The sequence below is a fragment of the Pecten maximus genome, chromosome 3 (assembly GCF_902652985.1).
Source record: "Pecten maximus chromosome 3, xPecMax1.1, whole genome shotgun sequence".
Classification (NCBI taxonomy): Eukaryota; Metazoa; Mollusca; class Bivalvia; order Pectinida; family Pectinidae; genus Pecten; species Pecten maximus.
Genome location: NC_047017.1, coordinates 5620906 through 5642558, shown reverse-complemented (window position 1 = coordinate 5642558; position 21653 = coordinate 5620906). Strand labels below are relative to the sequence as shown.

General features: G+C 36.2%; 1 protein-coding gene across 1 annotated transcript; it reads left to right on the top strand.

Moving 5' to 3' along the window:
* The first annotated feature begins 533 nt into the window (after positions 1-533).
* On the top strand, positions 534-21452 carry LOC117323027 (linear gramicidin synthase subunit D-like). The gene is made up of 2 exons (XM_033878014.1): positions 534-634; positions 14618-21452. Exon 2 carries the CDS (start codon positions 14631-14633, stop codon positions 19623-19625), a length of 4995 nt encoding a protein of 1664 aa, XP_033733905.1. The 5' UTR covers positions 534-634; positions 14618-14630; the 3' UTR covers positions 19626-21452.
* The last annotated feature ends 201 nt before the right edge of the window (positions 21453-21653 follow it).

Here is a 21653-nt window from a genome sequence, read left to right as displayed (position 1 = left end):
GCATACAAAATTGATGGATTTTTTTATGATGGATTTTTTTCTTCTTTTTTTTTGTCATTTTCATTGATCTGAATATCTATTTGCGTACTCCATCTCTGAAAGGATTGTACAAAAGAGACGGAAGATATTAACACCTTTCAAAACGAATTGGGTGTTAGATACAGTAGAGCGAAATTGAATTGAACTGCACCATGCAGCTGTCATTCTTGGTATAGTCTGTCAAAAATATACTTATTATAAATATTAAATTATATGTCATTATGTTTGATTTCTGAGGACCTTAGAAGACAATAAACCGTTTGTTTGATTTATACATGCAACACTAACGAAGGCATCATGAAATTGTCACGTGCCTTTGTCATCTTCTTAAACTGAAATTTCTATTTCGGTCAGTCTATGACCATAGTCATGTCCAGCCGTTTGTACTAGATCACCTCTCGATTTCCAAAAGGTTGGATAACATGGTACGGATAATACTAAGCTTCTAGTGGTAGATAAAGGGTGACATCAGACAACTGCCAGCAATTTGATCATCTCCATACTGGTACCAACATTGACTAGACAGCAGCAAATCAAGGAATTGCCACGTTCTAGGAATCATGATAGTATTTATGTTAAAAAGTCGAATATAGAGGTAAGTAATCCCATATATCTGATTAAAAGCTGTAATAATTTTAGAAATTTGCATAAATTCTTTATCTTTATCTTAAGATCAATTTGATGGATATCAGACATTTAGTCTCATTCTACTAGTAATTTCATGGTTTCATATATGAATGCCCAATACTTTCTCTCAATAATACAATAAAAATATTCATAATACTACTAAAAAATATAGACTTATGTCTAAAATGTGTAATTTGGAATAGCTTGATAATGAAACAATGGCTATCTTTTTCATACCACAACATAGTTTATTTCAAGACATCAATGCAATTCTTGGACAACATTTTCAAATACTGTTACAGGTATACTTTTATATGATCTAGATACAAAATATAATAGCGATGTCCCGTTGTTAAACATCTCTCCAATAACGAATTTATTAAATGTTTTTGATTTTTGAATTTTTGAATTCTGTATTTTTCTGAATAATATTACCTGAAATTATTATCTAAAATCACCTCCCTCTTTTGATAATCAATTAGCTGATTAACCCAAAATGACTTTACATAAATCCCCCTCAGGTCTGTTTTTGTATATCATAAGTTCATACTGACCGACCGGAAGTCTCTGTTAATTAACATACAAGGAAGCAGAGAAAGTATATGATCAAATGGTTATTCAAATAAGTGATATCATTAAATAAATAACGACGCCCAATGTTAATTTCAAGTACATCTATCATTCATTGGTTAAATGATTGCATTAATCCGAAATAAATATTTCAGTTATTCATTAAATCTTATCATTAATTCTATTTCATATGTAAGGAAAGATCTTCTATTGACACAAGTAATAACATTATTTTAAAATGTTAATAAATTGTTAATAAATGATAAATTAATTCCCTGAAAATAATGGCAGTTCTGTTGATAGAATTGATCTTGGAAAAGCAGAAAGTTAACCGATTAATGCAATTATCAGAGTCCGGTCAGACTTTGAGTGTTGCCGACATTTCATTTATTTGATATTATTACTTTGCCTTTGTTGTCCTGTTTGATATAGAACAACATTTATTGCCTATCGTCCGTCTTCATTTCAAGACTGATAATATTTGTTTTCCGGTAGCTCCTACGTCAATTAATAGTTTTACTGATTTGATTTAATGATATCACTAAGCTGTGATATTTGGCTGTCTTATTTTCGAAGTCTTTTATCTCATAAGGCGAATAAGACTGATTTACGAGACCGTCTTACTTTCACTTTCGAAATCTTTCATCGGTGAAAAAAATCATTGATGAATAACACTCGCCGTTACTGATAAAATTCAATATTCGCATTCCAACTGCAAAGAACTTTTATGTTACTACTAACCCAATGTATGATATATACCAGCGTTGACATTGACATTTAGGCTTCCGCGTAGTAATACATTGATCAAGGATCAAGGGGTAATTTTGCGCATTTTAGAAAGATACTGGATATTAAACTTGTTTAATAATAGATGAATAATGGAATTAAAGTATTTGAATTCAATAGCAATGTTGAACTTATCTTTGTATATTTTATTTTGTTATTATTATTATTTTTTTTTTACTGTCAATGTTTAGTCGGTTGCCCGACACAACAGCTGCAATCTAGAGTTTTCCACGAAATCATAGGCTGTTCCATTCAAGGGGATCTATTTCAATACCTGCGTATTATGTTTCATGATTTTTATTGCAAAATGTAAATATATTAAAGCATTGATTGTCATATTATTAAATGCATGTGGGTGTAACATTCATTGCATGTTCTAGCATATCCAGTGTTGTGCGCTAGTCGCGCAAAATTATTTTAAATTATCATAATAAGATAGCCAATGTATTTCATACCCCAATGCTTGTCAAAAAAATGAAATCGGCAGCACCATTCTTGATTTCTAAAAAAAAGTTTTATAATATTTACCCCTTTCGTAAGCCAGAATTGAACTTTATCTACAGGACGAAAAATAACCCTAATGTTTGCTAATAAACAGATGGACATGGCCTACATATTGTGAAATATTCGAGATTTCAAAGGTACAACTAACCCTGAGCAAAACACATAGCGTGCACACCATGTCGTCATGGCATCTGATTACCATGACGATTATTTCAGATGATGTAGGGTGGCCAATTTTCACGTATAACGTAGGGATCAAGCGTTATAGGTAGATATACAGTTACATCAGCAAGAAAAGTAGATATCGCCGGCAGGTGTTACGTACACGACACACCTGAATAATCAACTGGTGAACATAAATGTAATAGACGAATAGTCGGTGCTGTTTTGTTTGCAATTACCCTAGTTATCTTAACCTGTCGGTACATGTAATATATACGGTTCCAGGTATACCTGCGAATACAACACCTATACAATGAAGACTGGGTCACCACCACTCGGGAAAAAAGCCAACAATAGTTATAAAATTCAGATCGTGTGGTATCGCCGTCATACCTGACGGGTAAGATATTTCACAGATTGAATGCATAGGTTATTGCAAGGCTTTCGAGAAATAAGGGATGGATTACACACGATCGAAGCGAGAAATCATGAAATAACTTACCCGTGTAAGTAATTAGTTTTTACCCTCAGGTAATTTAATTTATGGCGGGTATTATCCATAACACATGTAGCCTCCTTAATGGACATTGGTGTTTTCACGGATGAGGATTTGGGCAATTTTGTTTTGTAGCCATCGCAATGTTATGCAAATACCATGGATATAAGTACAGAAAACCAATAATAACAGCACAGTCTCTCATTATGCATCCTAATTGACACGAGGATATTTTGATATTTTCATGTGGAGTGAATTTCTGCCTTCGGTTATATTTCAACATAAAATATACCGAGAAGTTTTGGAAAATTATTCTACGGTATGAAACTTTTGGATTACTATCCTGATACAGTGCCATGCAGGGAAGGTAAAAAGTGTCTATTGAACAACTTTTATACATAAGGAATTCTCAATCCATAAGGAATGCTAGTAATTTCCATCGGTATTTTTAAAGAAATGGTGTATTTGAATGTGTAGTTTGGTATTAGGAAACGGCTCCTAAATACACAAATGTATTAGGAAACAATTCCTAAAGATTTCAAAATTTCGCAGAAAATGTTTTTAATGAAGAAATTATCCTTTGAAGTTTTTTTTATTATTTTTTTTTATTTATTCATCTATTTAATTATTTACTTTTTGTTTACTTTAAATGTGTCATGTGTATTAAGTAAACCTGGTTATGCGTACTTCCTGTCTCTCGCAATGGAAACGTGTGGGCAATAAATCACTTTAATAATCGATAAGTACCAGATTAAGCAGTGATGAGAGTTTTTTCCTTATACAAAATTACACACCATTTTTTAAAGATACAGATGGGAAATATAGGAGTTTCTTACGGAATGATATTTCTTCAAGAATGAAAATTATTCGAATATTCTGTACCTTTGTCATATCTTGAAAATCAAACTAAAATTGTAGGTATTTTTCTGCCTCTCTCTGGCTTCTGAACACGTTGTTTCCTGTATTAAGTTCTAATTGTTCAACAGAAACACCTTGTATTGAGTCAAAATTTCCTGGTACTGAGTAATGATCATACAGCTACAGGTTAAATTTTACAGAAAACAATGTTTGCTCGAGCAAGAATTATGCAGCAAGTCAGTTATTGAGTTTATCAGGAAACTACTATTTATGACCCCTCATCCCCGTGAGCATTTCAATTAACAACGGCATATTACAAATACATTTGTCTTACATATTTACGCACATCAATGTATTACATGCTATTAGGACCCAACCAACCAATTGCTTTTCTATGGACTTTAGTTTTAACGTTTTGGAGTATTTCATTCACGTTCTTGAATTGAATATGACAATTATGGTTTATAACAAAAGTTTAGGGTCTCATATAACACCTAATCAAAAAAAAAGTCTGGTCCTTCAGCTCAAATTTTCTCCAGGGTAGCCATTTTGAAAATGGGTGAATTTCGCAGTAAACATTCTCAAAAATCTGAAATGTTATTATTACCCGAACTTTTGGGGGGAAAATCAATCGAACTTTTCTCATTGATAGTTACCTATCAGGCTACTACTTCATAACATACTGGCCAATCAGTGACTGCCAGACATTATATCCTTGGCTCAACTTTCTATACACAGGGGATGTTTCAAAAATCTATTTTTTTTAATTGGTGGGTTGTTCCCTATTAAGACCGCGAGCGGAGGAGGCGAGTCTCAAATATATGCAATTTTCAGTAAAACAGTGAGGCGCTTAAATTTCATTTCAATTTTTGGAAATAGATACCAATGTGTTGCAACATTCTTGTTCTTCGTAACAAGAGGCAAATATTTTGACATTTGTGTGAAATAAAGCTTATATTATACTATATTGTATAACATTAAGGAATGAAGTTTACAAAATATTCGTTTTGCTGAAAATTTGGTTAAGACTATGATGGGATTTTGAGTTTATATATTTTAACTAAAAATCATGCGACTAATCTTTGTTTTAAACTTATTATTTTGATATATAATTAATGGGAAAATGTAAAATGTATATAATTCAGAGGCATAGGTCTCAGGTAAGAACTTCTTTAAAAAATTGTAGTACATGAGTGACACAGTGTATAGAAACACATTTTCCTGTCTAAATGCCTGATTGCTGCAGTTCAAAAATTCTAAAATCAATGATATAATCATGATGAATTTACAAAAATGTAATCGAAATGCAATTAATGTTTTATAAAGGTACATGCAGGTAGTAAAACTAGCGAGATAATATGAGTACAAAATCATAAGAACAGAATAAAAGTATATGTTTTCCAACATTTCTTTCCTCTGAGATAATCTTTATGCCAATGGTTTACTGAATTATAAATCGATTCTAATGGGTTTTTTTTTTTATTTAATTCTCAGTTACTGGCATCATACACAAATATCAATGCCTGATATCCAATCATCAAAGACTGCATTTGAAGAGCGTATGATGACATTAGGTCTCGGGTAAGAACGCTAAACACGATAATTGACATAATTCACCCGGTGTTGACATTGCATTTAAACTGCCGCGTAGAAATACATTGATCAAAGTTCAAGGGGGTAATTTTGCGTATTTTAGAAAGATATTGTTATCGGATATTAAAGTTAGTCAATATCAGATAAACATGTTTACTGCCAATGTTTAGTCTGTTGCCCGTGACAACAGCTAGGTGGAACCCACTGGTATCTAAACGACATTTTATTATAATGTATAGCATATGTTTAAGGACGTCATACCTAAAACGTTTTAAATGGCCACAGCTCGAAGACCGTTTAATTGACAGGGTTCTTGGAATTATATTATTTGCAGAATATGCCCCAAAGTTATTCTGCAAATAATATAATTAGAATAGGTATAACATGAAAACTCTTTACAGCTTTCATGCAAAAAAAGTATTTGTAGAAAAAAATTGGGGCTGACTTTCTTTAACTATATGTTAATATAAAATATTTATAATAACAAATTTAAAATTCGGGGTGTCGTTACGATGATTTTGATGCCTTAAGTTTTGCGGTAACATTTGCCTTTTAGATGGTACACCAATGTGAAATGTGATAATTATCTCCCTTAAAATTAGTAATCATGACATTAACAGTGGACTGGGAAACCCCAGCTGGGAAAACCCTTCCTCCTCGCACCTGACTTACTAAGCATTCTATTTCTAACAAGAACGTATGTACATGTATTTGTTTTCCAAATCTTAAAACCTAACCTTTCATTCTTGTATAAATGATGTACCTATTCTGGTTCGGGTAAAACAGCACCTAATATTGGCCGATATTTTTATTATTCTTTTCCGCCAGAATTCAAAATTATTCCCAATATCGTTTCTTGACTCATAATATGTCTGATGGTGGCTGTATTTGAGACTTAAAGAAATCATAGAATTTGGCTTGACTTCTTTTGCACAAGAACTTACTTGTTAAATCCTTGAAGTCTTGTGTGTAATGTAGATTGAGCGAGATCAGGTCAATAAGGCGGATGCTCAATCAATTTAAAGCCACAATCGTGAATGGCAGCTATGGCAATGACAGACTCTTTCACCCCAACCCTTACCAAATGAGACCAATCTTTGCGTACACGATCCTATATATTCAGATAATAGTAGGCCTTAAAAAAAACATCCTTGAGTACCTCCTTCAATACGAGGCTCACAACATATCAATCAACCCTCGTGCAATACATTTTCTTGAAATTTCTCGTGACGTATTACACCGCTTATTACTCGAAAGCCATGCAATAACCTATGAATGTTATAAATGAAATATAGAAAATGTTCCCAGAATACATGGAGTGAAGGGTAGAGGTTGGATATTCGTGAGCTTTCGTTGAGTGAAGAGGTTGTGCGGTATTTATGTGATACGGACATTGTTCTAAGATTTCGTGGAGTGAAAGAAGGGTGTTTATAATTGGTTTTAATGATATTTGGCTCAATACATTTCATATTCAATGACACATATGCATTTGATTAATTGAAATATTTTTTTGCACATATATATATTTACCAGTTTGTGCTTAATTGTATCTTAGTATTATAAATATATAAATATAACGGGCATCTATAACCAATTTAGTGGTGATATTATATTCATAAGATTGAGTTGGCCTATTTTCGAGATACATATTTATTCACTGCACAGATACCAAGACTTACTTTCAAGTTCAGCCTATTTTCAAAGTTGGCATATATTCCAGATATATTTGACTGCAAGAAATCCAAGGCTTTCTATCAAGACCGGTCAATTATGTTTATTCATGCTTATTATCGAGTCTTGTGTGTAATGTAGGTAAAAACCCGTCAAACATTAGAGGGTTTTTTCTTTCTTTTTTTTCTTTTGTTTTTCTGATGTTTTTTTTTTGCTGTTTTTTGTTGTTTTTTTTTTGTTTCTTTTAAATCTTCAATTCAAATTTTCATTGTAAGATATACAATGTATGTTATACCTCAATGCATGTTAAAAACTTAGTCAATGCTTAAATGAAATCGTCAGCACTACTCTGAATTATTCAAAATCATTTATAATATTTACCCCTTTCTTCATCTAGAATTTGACTTGATCTACAGGACGAACAATAACTCCATTTGTTGCTAATAAACAGATACACATGACCTACATCTTGTGAAATATTCGAGATTTCAAAGGCACAACTAACAATAAGCAAAACACATAGCGTGTACACCATGTCGTCGTGGCCTCTGATTACCATGGCGATTATTTCAGATCATGTAGGGTGGCCAATTTTCATGTATAACGTAGGGATACCAGGTAGATATACCGTTACGTAAGCAAGAAAAGTAGATATCGCCGGCAGTTGTTACGTGCTGCACACACCGGAATAATCAGGTGAACACACCAAGCGGGAAGTGCAATAGACTAATTGTCGATGTTGTATACAATTACCCTAATTATCATAAACCTGACGGCCGCTACACACGTATACATGTAATATGTACAAGTACCAGGTATACCTGAGGATAACACACCTATACAATGAAGACTGGGACACCACCAGTCGGTAACAAAGCCAAACGTACAATAGCTAAAAAATTCAAATCAAGTGGTATCGCCGTCATACCTGACGGGTAACATATTACATAGATTGTATGCATAAGTTATTGCATGGCTTTCGAGTAAAAAGGGGTGGGTTGCAGCCGAGCGAAGCGGAGAAATCATGAGATTACTTACCTGTGTACGTAATTAGTTTTCACTTAGGTGACTTAATTAAATCGGGTATTGTCGATAGCACATGTAACCTCCCCAATGGACGCTGGTGTTTTACGGATGATTTGGGCAATTTTGTTTTGTAACAATCGCAATGTTATGCAAATACCATAGATATAAGTCAATAATAAAAAAAAGTCTGTCATTCAATGCATACTAACTGACACAAGGATATTTTGATATTTTCAACATAAAATACACCGAGATGTTTTGGAAAATTCTACGGTATGAAACTTTTGTATTTAAAAACTATCCAGAAACGGTGTCATGCAGGGAAGGCAAAAAGTGTCTGTTAAGCAATTTTTTCAGCCTCTCTCAAGCGTCTGAACACGTTGTTTCCCGTATTTTGTTTTAATTGTTCAACAGGCACTCATTACATTCTCGGACACCAGAAAACATTCATACGAGGGTTGCTTGATTGGTTGTGAGCCTCAATATTGAAGGATTTGAATTTTGCCGGACACATTGTATTATTTTTCAACATAATCCCCTTCAGTATCCATACATTTTTGTCAGGATGTTTAAGTGCCTCAATGCCACTTTTATAGAACTCCTTTTCTTTGCTGTTCAGAAAGTCATCCACAGCATGTTAGGGTTAGGGAAAGGGTGCCTGAAATAGCTGTTTTCAGTTTTGGAAATAGATGATTGAGCGAGATCATGTGAATAAGGCAGATGCTCAATCAATTAAAGCCACAATCGTGAATGGCAGCTATGGCAATGACAGACTCTTTCACCCCAACCCTAACCAAATGAGACCAGTCCTTGCGTACACGGTCCTATATATTCAGATAATAGTAGGCCTTAAAAAGAACATCCTTAAGTACATCCTTCAATACGAGGCTCACAACATATCAATCAACCCTCGTGCAATACATTTTCTTGAAATTTCTCGTGACATATTACACCGCTTATTTCTCGAAAGTCATGCAATAACCTATGAATGCTATAAATGAAATATAGACAATGTTCCCAGAATACATGGAGTGAAGGGTAGAGGTTGGATATTCGTGAGCTTTCGTTGAGTGAAGAGTTAGAGGTTGTGGGGTATTTATGTGATTTCGTGGAGTGAAAGAAGGGTGTTTATAATTGGTTTTAATGTTATTTGGTTCAATACATTTCATATTCAATGACATTTTTGCATTTGATTAATTGAAATATTTTTTTGCACATATATATATTTACCAGTTTCTGCTTAATTGTATCTTAGTATTATAAATATATGAATATAACGGGCATCTATAACCAATTTAGTGGTGATATTATATTCATAAGATTCAGTTGGCCTATTTTCGAGATACATATTTATTCACTGCACAGAATCCAAGACTTATTTTCAAGTTCAGACCATTTTCAAAGCTGGCATATATTCCAGATATATTTGACTGCAAGAAATCCAAGGCTTTCTTTCAAAACCGGTCTATTATGTTTAGTCATGCTTATTATCGAGTCTTGTGTGTAATGTAGGTAAAAACCCGTCAAACATTAGGTGTTTTATTTTATTTTATTTTATTGTTGTTGTTGTTGTTGTTGTTTTTTGTTTTTGTTTTTTGTTTCTTTTAAATCTTCAATTAAAATTTTCATAATAAGATATACAATGCATGTTATACCTCAATGCATGTTAAACCCAATGGTTAAATGAAATCGTCAACACTACTCTGAATTATTCAAAATCATTATAATATTTACCCCTTTCTTCATCCAGAATTGGACTTGATCTACAGGACGAACAATAACTCCATTTGTTGCTAATAAACAGATGAACATGACCTACATATTGTGAAATATTCGAGATTTCAAAGGCACAACTAACAATGAGAAAAACACATAGCGTGCTAACCATGTCGTCGTGGCCTCTGATTACCATGGCGATTATTTCAGATGATGTGGGGCGGCCAATTTTCATGTATAACGTAGGGATAACAGGTAGATATACCGTTACGTAAGCAAGAAAAGTAGATATCGCCGGCAGTTGTTACGTGCTGCACACACCTGAATAATCAGGTGAACACACCAAGCGCGAAGTGCAATAGACTAATTGTCGATGTTGTATACAATTACCCTAATTATCATAAACCTGACGGTCGCTACACACGTATACATGTAATATGTACAAGTACCAGGTATACCTGAGGATAACACACCTATACAATGAAGACTGGGACACCACCAGTCGGTAACAAAGCCAAACGTACAATAGCTAAAAAATTCAAATCAAGTGGTATCGCCGTCATACCTGACGGGTAACATATTACATAGATTGTATGCATAAGTTATTGCATGGCTTTCGAGTAATAAGGGGTGGGTTACAGCCGAGCGAAGCGGAGAAATCATGAGATTACTTACCTGTGTACGTAATTAGTTTTCACACTCAGGTGACTTAATTAAATCGGGTATTTTCGATAGCACATGTAACCTCCCCAATGGACGCTGGTGTTTTACGGATGATTTGGGCAATTTTGTTTTGTAACAATCGCAATGTTATGCAAATACCATGGATACTAGTCAATAATAACACAGTCTGTCATTCAATGCATACTAACTGACACAAGGATATTTTGATATTTTCAACATAAAATACACCGAGATGTTTTGGAAAATTCTACGGTATGAAACTTTTGTATTTAAAAACTATCCAGAAACGGTGTCATGCAGGGAAGGTAAAAAGTGTCTGTTAAGCAATTTTTCAGCCTCTCTCAAGCGTCTGAACACGTTGTTTCCTGTATTTTGTTCTAATTGTTCAACAGGGCACTCATTACATTCTCGGACACCAGAAAACATTCATACGAGGGTTGCTTGATAAGTTGTGAGCCTCAATATTGAAGGATTTGAATTTTGCCGGACACATTGTATTATTTTTCAACATAATCCCCTTCAGTATCCATACATTTTTGTCAGGATGTTAAGTGCCTCAATGCCACTTTTATAGAACTCCTTTTCTTCCACAGCATGTAAGGTTAGGGAAAGGGTGCCTGAAATAGCTGTTTTCAGTTTTGGAAATAGATGATGGAGCGAGATCATGTGAATAAGGCGGATGCTCAATCAATTAAAGCCACAATCGTGAATGGGAGCTATGGCAATGACAGACTCTTTCACCCCAACCCTAACCAAATGAGACCAATCTTTGCGTACACGATCCTATATATTCAGATAATAGTAGGCCTTAAAAAGAACATCCTTAAGTACATCCTTCAATACGAGGCTCACAACATATCAATCAACCCTCGTGCAATACATTTTCTTGAAATTTCTCGTGACATATTACACCGCTTATTACTCGAAAGCCATGCAATAACCTATGAATGCTATAAATGAAATATAGACAATGTTCCCAGAATACATGGAGTGAAGGGTAGAGGTTGGATATTCGTGAGCTTTCGTTGAGTGAAGAGTTAGAGGTTGTGGGGTATTTATGTGATTTCGTGGAGTGAAAGAAGGGTGTTTATAATTGGTTTTAATGATATTTGGCTCAATACATTTCATATTCAATGACATTTTTGCATTTGATGTATTTTTAAGCAAATATATATATTTACCAGTTTGTGCTTAATTGTATCTTAGTATTATAAATATAACGGGCATCTATAACCAATTTAGTGGTGATATTATATTCATAAGATTGAGTTGGCCTATTTTCGAGATACATATTTATTCACTGCACAGAATCCAAGACTTACTTTCAAGTTCAGACCATTTTCAAAGCTGGCATATATTCCAGATATATTTGACTGCAAGAAATCCAAGGCTTTCTATCAAAACCGGTCTATTATGTTTAGTCATGCTTATTATCGAGTCTTGTGTGTAATGTAGGTAAAAACCCGTCAAACATTAGGTGTTTTATTTTATTTTTGTTGTTGTTGTTGTTGTTGTTGTTGTTTTTTGTGTTTGTTTTTTGTTTCTTTTAAATCTTCAATTAAAATTTTCATAATAAGATATACAATGCATGTTATACCTCAATGCATGTTAAACCCAATGGTTAAATGAAATCGTCTGAATTATTCAAAATCATTTATAATATTTACCCCTTTCTTCATCCAGAATTTGACTTGATCTACAGGACGAACAATAACTCCATTTGTTGCTAATAAACAGATACACATGACCTACATCTTGTGAAATATTCGAGATTTCAAAGGCACAACTAACAATAAGCAAAACACATAGCGTGTACACCATGTCGTCGTGGCCTCTGATTACCATGGCGATTATTTCAGATGATGTAGGGTGGCCAATTTTCATGTATAACGTAGGGATAACAGGTAGATATACCGTAACGTAAGCAAGAAAAGTAGATATCGCCGGCAGTTGTTACGTGCTGCGTACACCTGAATAATCAGGTGAACACACCAAGCGGGAAGTGCAATAGACTAATTGTCGATGTTGTATACAATTACCCTAATTATCATAAACCTGACGGCCGCTACACACGTATACATGTAATATGTACAAGTACCAGGTATACCTGAGGATAACACACCTATACAATGAAGACTGGGACACCACCAGTCGGTAACAAAGCCAAACGTACAATAGCTAAACAATTCAAATCAAGTGGTATCGCCGTCATACCTGACGGGTAACATATTACATAGATTGTATGCATAAGTTATTGCATGGCTTTCGAGTAAAAAGGGGTGGGTTGCAGCCGAGCGAAGCGGAGAAATCATGAGATTACTTACCTGTGTACGTAATTAGTTTTCACACTCAGGTGACTTAATTAAATCGGGTATTTTCGATAGCACATGTAACCTCCCCAATGGACGCTGGTGTTTTACGGATGATTTGGGCAATTTTGTTTTGTAACAATCGCAATGTTATGCAAATACCATGGATACTAGTCAATAATAACACAGTCTGTCATTCAATGCATACTAACTGACACAAGGACATTTTGATATTTTCAACATAAAATACACCGAGATGTTTTGGAAAATTCTACGGTATGAAACTTTTGTATTTAAAAACTATCCAGAAACGGTGTCATGCAGGGAAGGTAAAAAGTGTCTGTTAAGCAATTTTTTCAGCCTCTCTCAAGCGTCTGAACACGTTGTTTCCTGTATTTTGTTCTAATTGTTCAACAGGCACTCATTACATTCTCGGACACCAGAAAACATTCATACGAGGGTTGCTTGATAAGTTGTGAGCCTCAATATTGAAGGATTTGAATTTTGCCGGACACATTGTATTATTTTTCAACATAATCCCCTTCAGTATCCATACATTTTTGTCAGGATGTTTAAGTGCCTCAATGCCACTTTTATAGAACTCCTTTTCTTCGCTGTTCAGAAAGTCATCCACAGCATGTTAGGGTTAGGGAAAGGGTGCCTGAAATAGCTGTTTTCAGTTTTGGAAATAGATGATTGAGCGAGAACATGTGAATAAGGCGGATGCTCAATCAATTAAAGCCACAATCGTGAATGGTAGCTATGGCAATGACAGACTCTTTCACCCTAACCCTAACCAAATGAGACCAGTCCTTGCGTACACGGTCCTATATATTCAGATAATAGTAGGCCTTAAAAAGAACATCCTTAAGTACATCCTTCAATACGAGGCTCACAACATATCAATCAACCCTCGTGCAATACATTTTCTTGAAATTTCTCATGACATATTACACCGCTTATTACTCGAAAGTCATGCAATAACCTATGAATGTTATAAATGAAATATAGACAATGTCTCCAGAATACATGGAGTGAAGGGTAGAGGTTGGATATTCGTGAGCTTTCGTGGAGTGAAGAGTTAGAGGTTGTGCGGTATTTATATGATACGGACATTGTTCTAAGATTTCGTGGAGTGAAAGAGGGGTGTTTATAATTGGTTTTAATGATATTTGGCTCAATACATTTCATATTCAATGACATTTTTGCATTGGATGAATTGAGATATTTTTAAGCAAATATATATATTTACCAGTTTGTGCTTAATTGTATCTTAGTATTATAAATATATAAATATAACGGGCATCTATAACCAATTTGGTGGTGATATTATATTCATAATATTTAGTTGGCCTATTTTCGAGATACATATCTATTCACTGCACAGATACCAATACTTACTTTCAAGTTCAGCCTATTTCTAAAGTTGGCATATATTCCAGATATATTTGACTGCAAGAAATCCAAGGCTTTCTTCAAGACCGGTCTATTATGTGTATTCATGCTTATTATCGAGATCTTAGGATGTTTAATTACAGCCAATATCTTACCAGCATTTCTCTTTCCTGTATTCCAGGTACTGAGCCAGGATGCCTGCGATTTCTATTCCCGATCTCACTACAAGTCTCGTCGCGGTTCCAGCCCTCGACCAGTCGATTCCTTGTGCTGTCATTGGAGAGGGTAATTTGTTACTATCCTGCCTAGAATATTTGGTAGATGCCAACTTCAGAGTTTCAGCCGTCTTCACGGATACACCAGCCGCAAAAACTTTCTGTGATGAGAAGCAAATTCTTCACTGGAGGAGAGGAGCAAACCTAGAAAACGCTTTAGAGAATGTATCCATAGACTACCTCTTCAGCATATCTAACCCTCGCGTTTTGACCGACTCTGTTCTGCAAATTCCAAAAAAATTGTCAATCAACTATCATGATTCACCATTACCAAGATATGCCGGGATTCACGCCACTAGCTGGGCCATCATCAACGGTGAGTCGGACCACGGGATTTCCTGGCATGTCATTGAGACGGGAATCGATACTGGGGATATTCTTCAGTTCAGAGCAGTCAAAATTGACCCTAGCGATTCGGCTTTCACATTAAACATGAAGTGCCAAGAGGCGGCAAAATCTACTTTCCAAATTCTGATCAAGGAGATTGAAAACGATTGCATTAGTCGAACGGCGCAGCCTGGCACTGGAAGGTCATATTATGGGTTGCATGCCATACCGCCAAACGTTGGAGTCCTGAACTTCAAGACTACGTGTACAGAAATCTGCAACCTTGGACGGGGACTCGAGTTTGGTAACCATGATAACGCGCTGGGAAGTCCAAAAGTGATGACATCAACAGGAGACTTCGTCCTCATCACAAATGTCGAAGAATCAAATTATGTTTGTGACGCAAACAATGAACAACACGGGACTATCACAGACATAGTTGACGACACTTTAGTTGTAACAACACAAGGAAATCCTGTTTTGCTGTCCATTACAAAGCTTGATGGATCTTATCTGTCACCTTCGGAATACCGGGACATTGGAATATTTGTTGGTGAAAAGCTTTCAAGTACCTTTGCGGTTGATACACAACACCTGACGCAGATAAGAAAGAGAGAAACATTTTGGAGACGAAAGCTGAAGATATATGAGCCAACGACGTTTTTTCGACAAAGAATGAATGTAGTTGCAGATATCATAGATGTTTCTACAGCAGTCAACGTTAAGTCTATCGTTATACCGCTGCCCGTTCCTAACATGAATGGACACAGCTTTCATTCACACACTCGTGAACTCCTTATGTCTGCATTTGTAGCATTCATTGGACGCATGACTTGCAACTCGAATGTTTCCATTGGTATCCTGGCAGAGAAATTAGGCATACCTGAAATGGCTAGACAGCTCTACTCGGATATCTGCCCTGGGGTGTTCACGGTCGATCTTCAAGAGAAAACGCACGTCGTCTTGCACGACCTTCACGGAATGATAGAAACTTATAGAGAAGCACAATCATTCCTTGTCGACATGTTCTATAGATATCCAGAACTTCGTGGACAAAAACGAACACCTAATCATAACATAGCGATAGGTCAAATTCCCAAACATGCCTCTCCAACTGATATAGCACAACATGTTCTTCATGACTGCAACATATTGCTATTATTCAATGAAGATGGAGAGAAGATGCACTTGATGTTCAAGGAAAAGATTGGAAAGGATTTTCGATATATCAATGATGTCCTTCAGCACTTCCCGACATTTCTAAGATGTGTTGCTGCCAACGGATTGAATCAGCCTTTGTGTCAGACCAACCTCGTCCCAGAAGAGGAGTTGAAACAGTTTTATCCACAACCGCCTGTATTCGAAACATCGTCTGAAAAGATTTATGATGTTTTCGAAGAACAGTGTAGAATTACTCCAAATAACATAGCACTTCGTTCATCAACAGTATCGTACACTTACGAAACTTGTAACGATTTAGCGGGGGAAATTTCAGTTCTTCTCGAGGCCGCGAACGAAGATGAAAGAACAATTGGGCTTCACATTCCGAATTCAATGGAGTATGTTCTTTCCGTCCTTGGAGTTTTGAAAAACGGTCGAGCTTTTCTACCCCTTCCTCTTGACTATCCAGAAGAGAGACTGATTTTCACTCTGCGAGATGCGAATGTCCACAGCATGTTAACTACTGTCTCAGTGTGTAAGAACATAAATTCTAAAGTGTTTCCATGGACACCAATCAGTTCAGATGCTAAACCGATAGATCGTGACGCAGTAATGCTTGTACACATCAAGACCGACATGTTGCCATTGGCAAACCGTGTCCACATAGGAAACGGCGATGTTCAAAATGGAAATGCACAGAATGGGCAAGTCCGGAATGGGGATATCGAATGTGCTAAGACGCTAAATGGAGAAAGCAATGCAAATGGCTTGCAGGATCCTCACATACATGACGAGACGCCCACTCGGATGCTAGATGAGGATGTTTGTTACGTCATGTACACGTCAGGTTCCACTGGTAGGCCTAAGGGAGTACAAGTTACTCACTCGGGTGTCATCAATCTCGCTAAAGCCCAGATCAACCTCTGGAGTCTTCATAGTCAGGATGTTATTGCACAGTTTGCTTCAATTGGATTCGACGCAACCATATCTGAAATATTCACTGCACTATTTGCTGGTGCAACATTGGTTACTCTCAGTGACGAGGAACGTCTAGGCCAGGAATTCGTCCGTACGATGAACTTGTTGGATGTTAATACCATAACACTTCCTCCATCTGCCCTCAACATATACAGCCCCAACGATCTACCCAAACTGACCAAGGTTGTAACTGCTGGAGAGGCGTGTTCGCTAGGCACTGCCCTGAAATGGACAGTCGACAACGAGACAACGAAATTCTTCAATGCCTACGGCCCAACAGAAACAACCGTTTGCGCAACGTGTTACGAATTCAAACCTTCCCATGCCCATGACGACGACACTCAAGATTTGTCCATAGGTAAAGCCATACCTGGCATGTGCGTGTATCTTTTCGATGACTTCATGAAACCAGTTCCTCCTGGTGTTGTCGGTGAGATCTACGTCGGAGGTATTGGCGTATCAAAAGGATATATTGGTCACGCGGCCATCCACAACCCTGAACGATTTGTCCAGAATCCAATGACAGATCAGTCTTGTCCGTTGTACAAGACAGGCGATCATGCATTTCAATCAAATGACGGCAATATCACTTATATCGGGAGACTGGATGATATGATAAAGATAAGGGGACAACGAGTCGACCTCAGCGAAATTGAACAGGTTCTAATCCAACACACGAAAGTAGAACTCGCCGTGGTCGTAGCCCATAGATGTAATGAATCAAATGAAGTCAGTATAGCGGCATATGTGGCACCGTCTTTCGTCTACTTATCAGAGCTACGAGAGTACTTGACTAAAGCTCTTCCAAAATACATGATACCTTCATTCATCAAGAAAGTCGAAGTGGCCGACTTCCCTATGACATTAAACGGCAAAATTGACAGGAAACAGCTTGAAAAAGACGAATCTGTACACGAACAAACAAGATTTGGAGGAGGTAGTCATCTAAATGAAACGCAACTCGCAATCGCGAAGCTTTGGTGCGATATTCTAAAGCTAAATGAATCAATCATACACGACTTTCATCGACAGACGTCATTTAGCGAACTCGGCGGGAATTCTCTACAGCTGGTACTTCTTCAGCGTTCTTTAGAAGACAAGATCCATGTCCAGTTATCGTTTACTGACTTGGGAATGGCAGATACGATAGAAGAGTTCAGCGACGTGATCAGGAGAAAGAAAGACATGCTCCGAAGATCTGTTCAAAACAACTCAAACAATCAGGGTGACCTTCGTCAGGTTATAATGCAGGATTCACTTCTAGATCCATTGATTATACCTCAACATGCCAGGCGTGGCTCTGTGAAATTCAGTCACTTTTCGGCGTTCGTACAGAAATGTTCCTTGAAATATCCACGAAACGCGCTGATGTCAGGCGTGACCGGATTCCTTGGGGCCCATCTCCTGGCTGAACTTCTTGAGCAGACGAATGCTCATGTATGTTGCATGGTGCGAGAATCTACAGAAGCTAGGGGCTACGGAAGAATCATAGAAAATCTCAGAAAGTACAACTTATGGAAAGTTGAATATGGAAGTAGAATCGCGGTAGTGATTTCCGATTTATCGCAGGAAAATCTTGGCATAGCGCCGGACATTTATACAGCACTGTGTAACGTCATTGACGTGGTATTCATGAACGCAGCAAAGATGAATTTCAATACTGGTTATGATGACCACAAGGTAGCCAACGTAGACAGTACCAAGGAATTCATCAAGTTTGCCGTCACTGGTACCCAAAAATACATTTTTTCAACGTCATCTCTGAGCGTGTTTCTGTTCCCCAAGATTCCATCTAGCACAACATCAACAAATCGAATGTGTTATGAAACAGAGTTCTTTGATGATCCGTGCAACTTGGAAGGCGGCTATGGAAAAAGCAAATGGGCAAGTGAAAAACTTGTCATGCAAGCACTGGAGTACCTCCCTGGTGGAGCGATATTCCGACCAGCGAGGATATCTGGAAGTTCGGTCGATGGTGCCGGTCCACGAAACGATCTTTTCGCGTCCACCTTGATTGGCATGACACAACTAGGGTCATTCCCCGACATGGATTTTCCTTATGATCTTACACCAGTGGATTACGTTGCCAAGGCAATGGTGGAGATCTCCCTAAAGATTTGCAACGAAAGTGGCCAACACGAGCAGGTATATCACTTATTTAACTCTCAGACCATTCCATTTAAAGACATTTTCAAAGGAATGGGTCTAAGACCTCTTCCCCTCGAACAATGGCGGCATGAACTCCGAAATGCGTCAGACGACAACAAGACTCTTATCCCGTTTACTCCCTTCTTCCATTCTGAGTTCTGGGACAAGGCACCTCACTGGCCAGTATTTGACACGTCCAACACCGACGGACTAACGAGCGACGACACAAAGAATCTCTTGAAACCTTCAGGAGATCTATTATGCTTGTACAAAACATACTTTGGTCTGAGCACAAAGTAGAGGATACAACCAAACGTTTCCTTCATGAAAACATATTCTATTGATCAATTGCAATACATTTACTGTTTAACACTTTCATCCATACAAAACAATATCTACATTAGGTGTCGTATGTCAAAAAGTAACATACATTTTATATAGGTATTTTGACTCGATACGTTTGTTGCGAGTATCCACAAGTTCCAGTGACAGTTAGCTTTGATAATGATTTGAGTGCCAATTGGGCTCTCATCAAAAAGAAATATTATCATTTTAGGTGACTAGAATTGATTCGAGCAGATCCCATGGGTCTGGTGAGAATAACTCTTCACAGAATATAGTAGACTTTCCATGCATTTAGAGAGGTATAAAAATATTGCACCGCAACGCATGTATAGTGGTTATAAAACCTTACCCGAAATCTAGGATGTAAAATATCAAATTATTCTCCTTTTTTATGGTTAGCAAGAGCCTCATTTTGCATAACATCATCATGCTGGTTTTTTGTTTTTGCTTCTTTTTTTGTTGTTGTTGTTGTCTTGCTTTTTTTTTAATTTAATTTTTTTTTTTAAATAAATTCTTTCACTAGAATTCCAGTATAGCTACCATTGCAGATAATCAGTAAGAAAGTCTATATATCCTAAGGGGCATATTTTTGGTTCAGCCAATTTTTGTTCAACCAATTTGTATCATAAAATAATAAAGTCATAATAACTAGTGTTTTGTGATGGGATCATGGTATGTAAAGCATTACTATAGGAAGGCATGGCTCAGACACGACACATTTAAAAAAAAAAGGGGGGGTATTTCATTACATCTAGTGAATGTTGTTTCCATCGACATGGTCTAGATATGAGAAAACAGGATTACTGAAGATATATCATAGAAAAGTGCTAATATTTTATCTGAAGAAGTGACAGGACAGTGGGACAACTGAATTAGTGGTGACCGGGTAAGCAGAGCCAATATGTAAATATGTAAATAGACATATTTCTACTAATTGCTACTCTAATGATAATGTTGGTCTACTCAATATCTCGGAAATCTTTAAAATTATATAAGTTATAAGTAAGGTAGCAGTGAACAGTAAAAATGCCAAATTCTGAAAAATATGGTACATGTTTTAGATATGTAAACATTGCCAGTTAACTCTACATATTACCTTCAATAAAGTATATATATTTGTAATCTATACAACATTTGCAATTTTAATAAAGTTCTGAAGGATAAGCTAACTTATTTTTTCTATGTTTTTTAGAGCTGTGAATACCATGGTAACAACTTAAAAACAGCTTAAAAATTGCAAAATATTATGATATTTGACCCATATGACACAATTCTCTACACAATTTTTTTCTGAAACCTATTTGAAATTAAATATCTCTATCCCAAAGACAGAATTGATTTTGTTTTGACAAATGTTGTACATTAATTTTCCTGCTATCTCACCTTGATTATGAGCATCCATTTTTCGCTGTAGGCAAAACAATACATGTATTTCTTGTGTAAACACACTTTCGGAAAATCCGGAAATTTAAAATCCGGAATCAATTTATTTATTTTAGTTTTAACAAATGTGAAGCCTGTATGTACCACTTCATAAAGAATATACCAATTATAGTGTACATTTATTTTTTTCATTTTTTATGCATATCATAATACAGGAGTTATTTGCTTAACAAAAAAATTGCCCATGGCCAAGCTGTCCTACTGTAGTGTGCTGCCTAAGGACTCAAAAACTCTTGTCCGTCATTTCAACTTCTTCAACGAATGATCCGTTAGTATATTGTCTACGTATAGTATGTTGTTGTTTTGTGTAAACACTTTAATAAAATATTAAATCATCAATCGAATTTAGTTTTCTTCATTTATTTATCTTTAGATAATTAGTTTTCATAAGACAAGTTTGACAAGTGCCTCGTGACTTTCATTTGACATCCTTTAGCTTCAATAAAGGAGATTTACGCTACAAGCATGTTCAGACAAAACGTCTCGAAAATGATAATTAGAATGTACTATCCTCTAGAAAAAACAAACTTCAAATCTCTC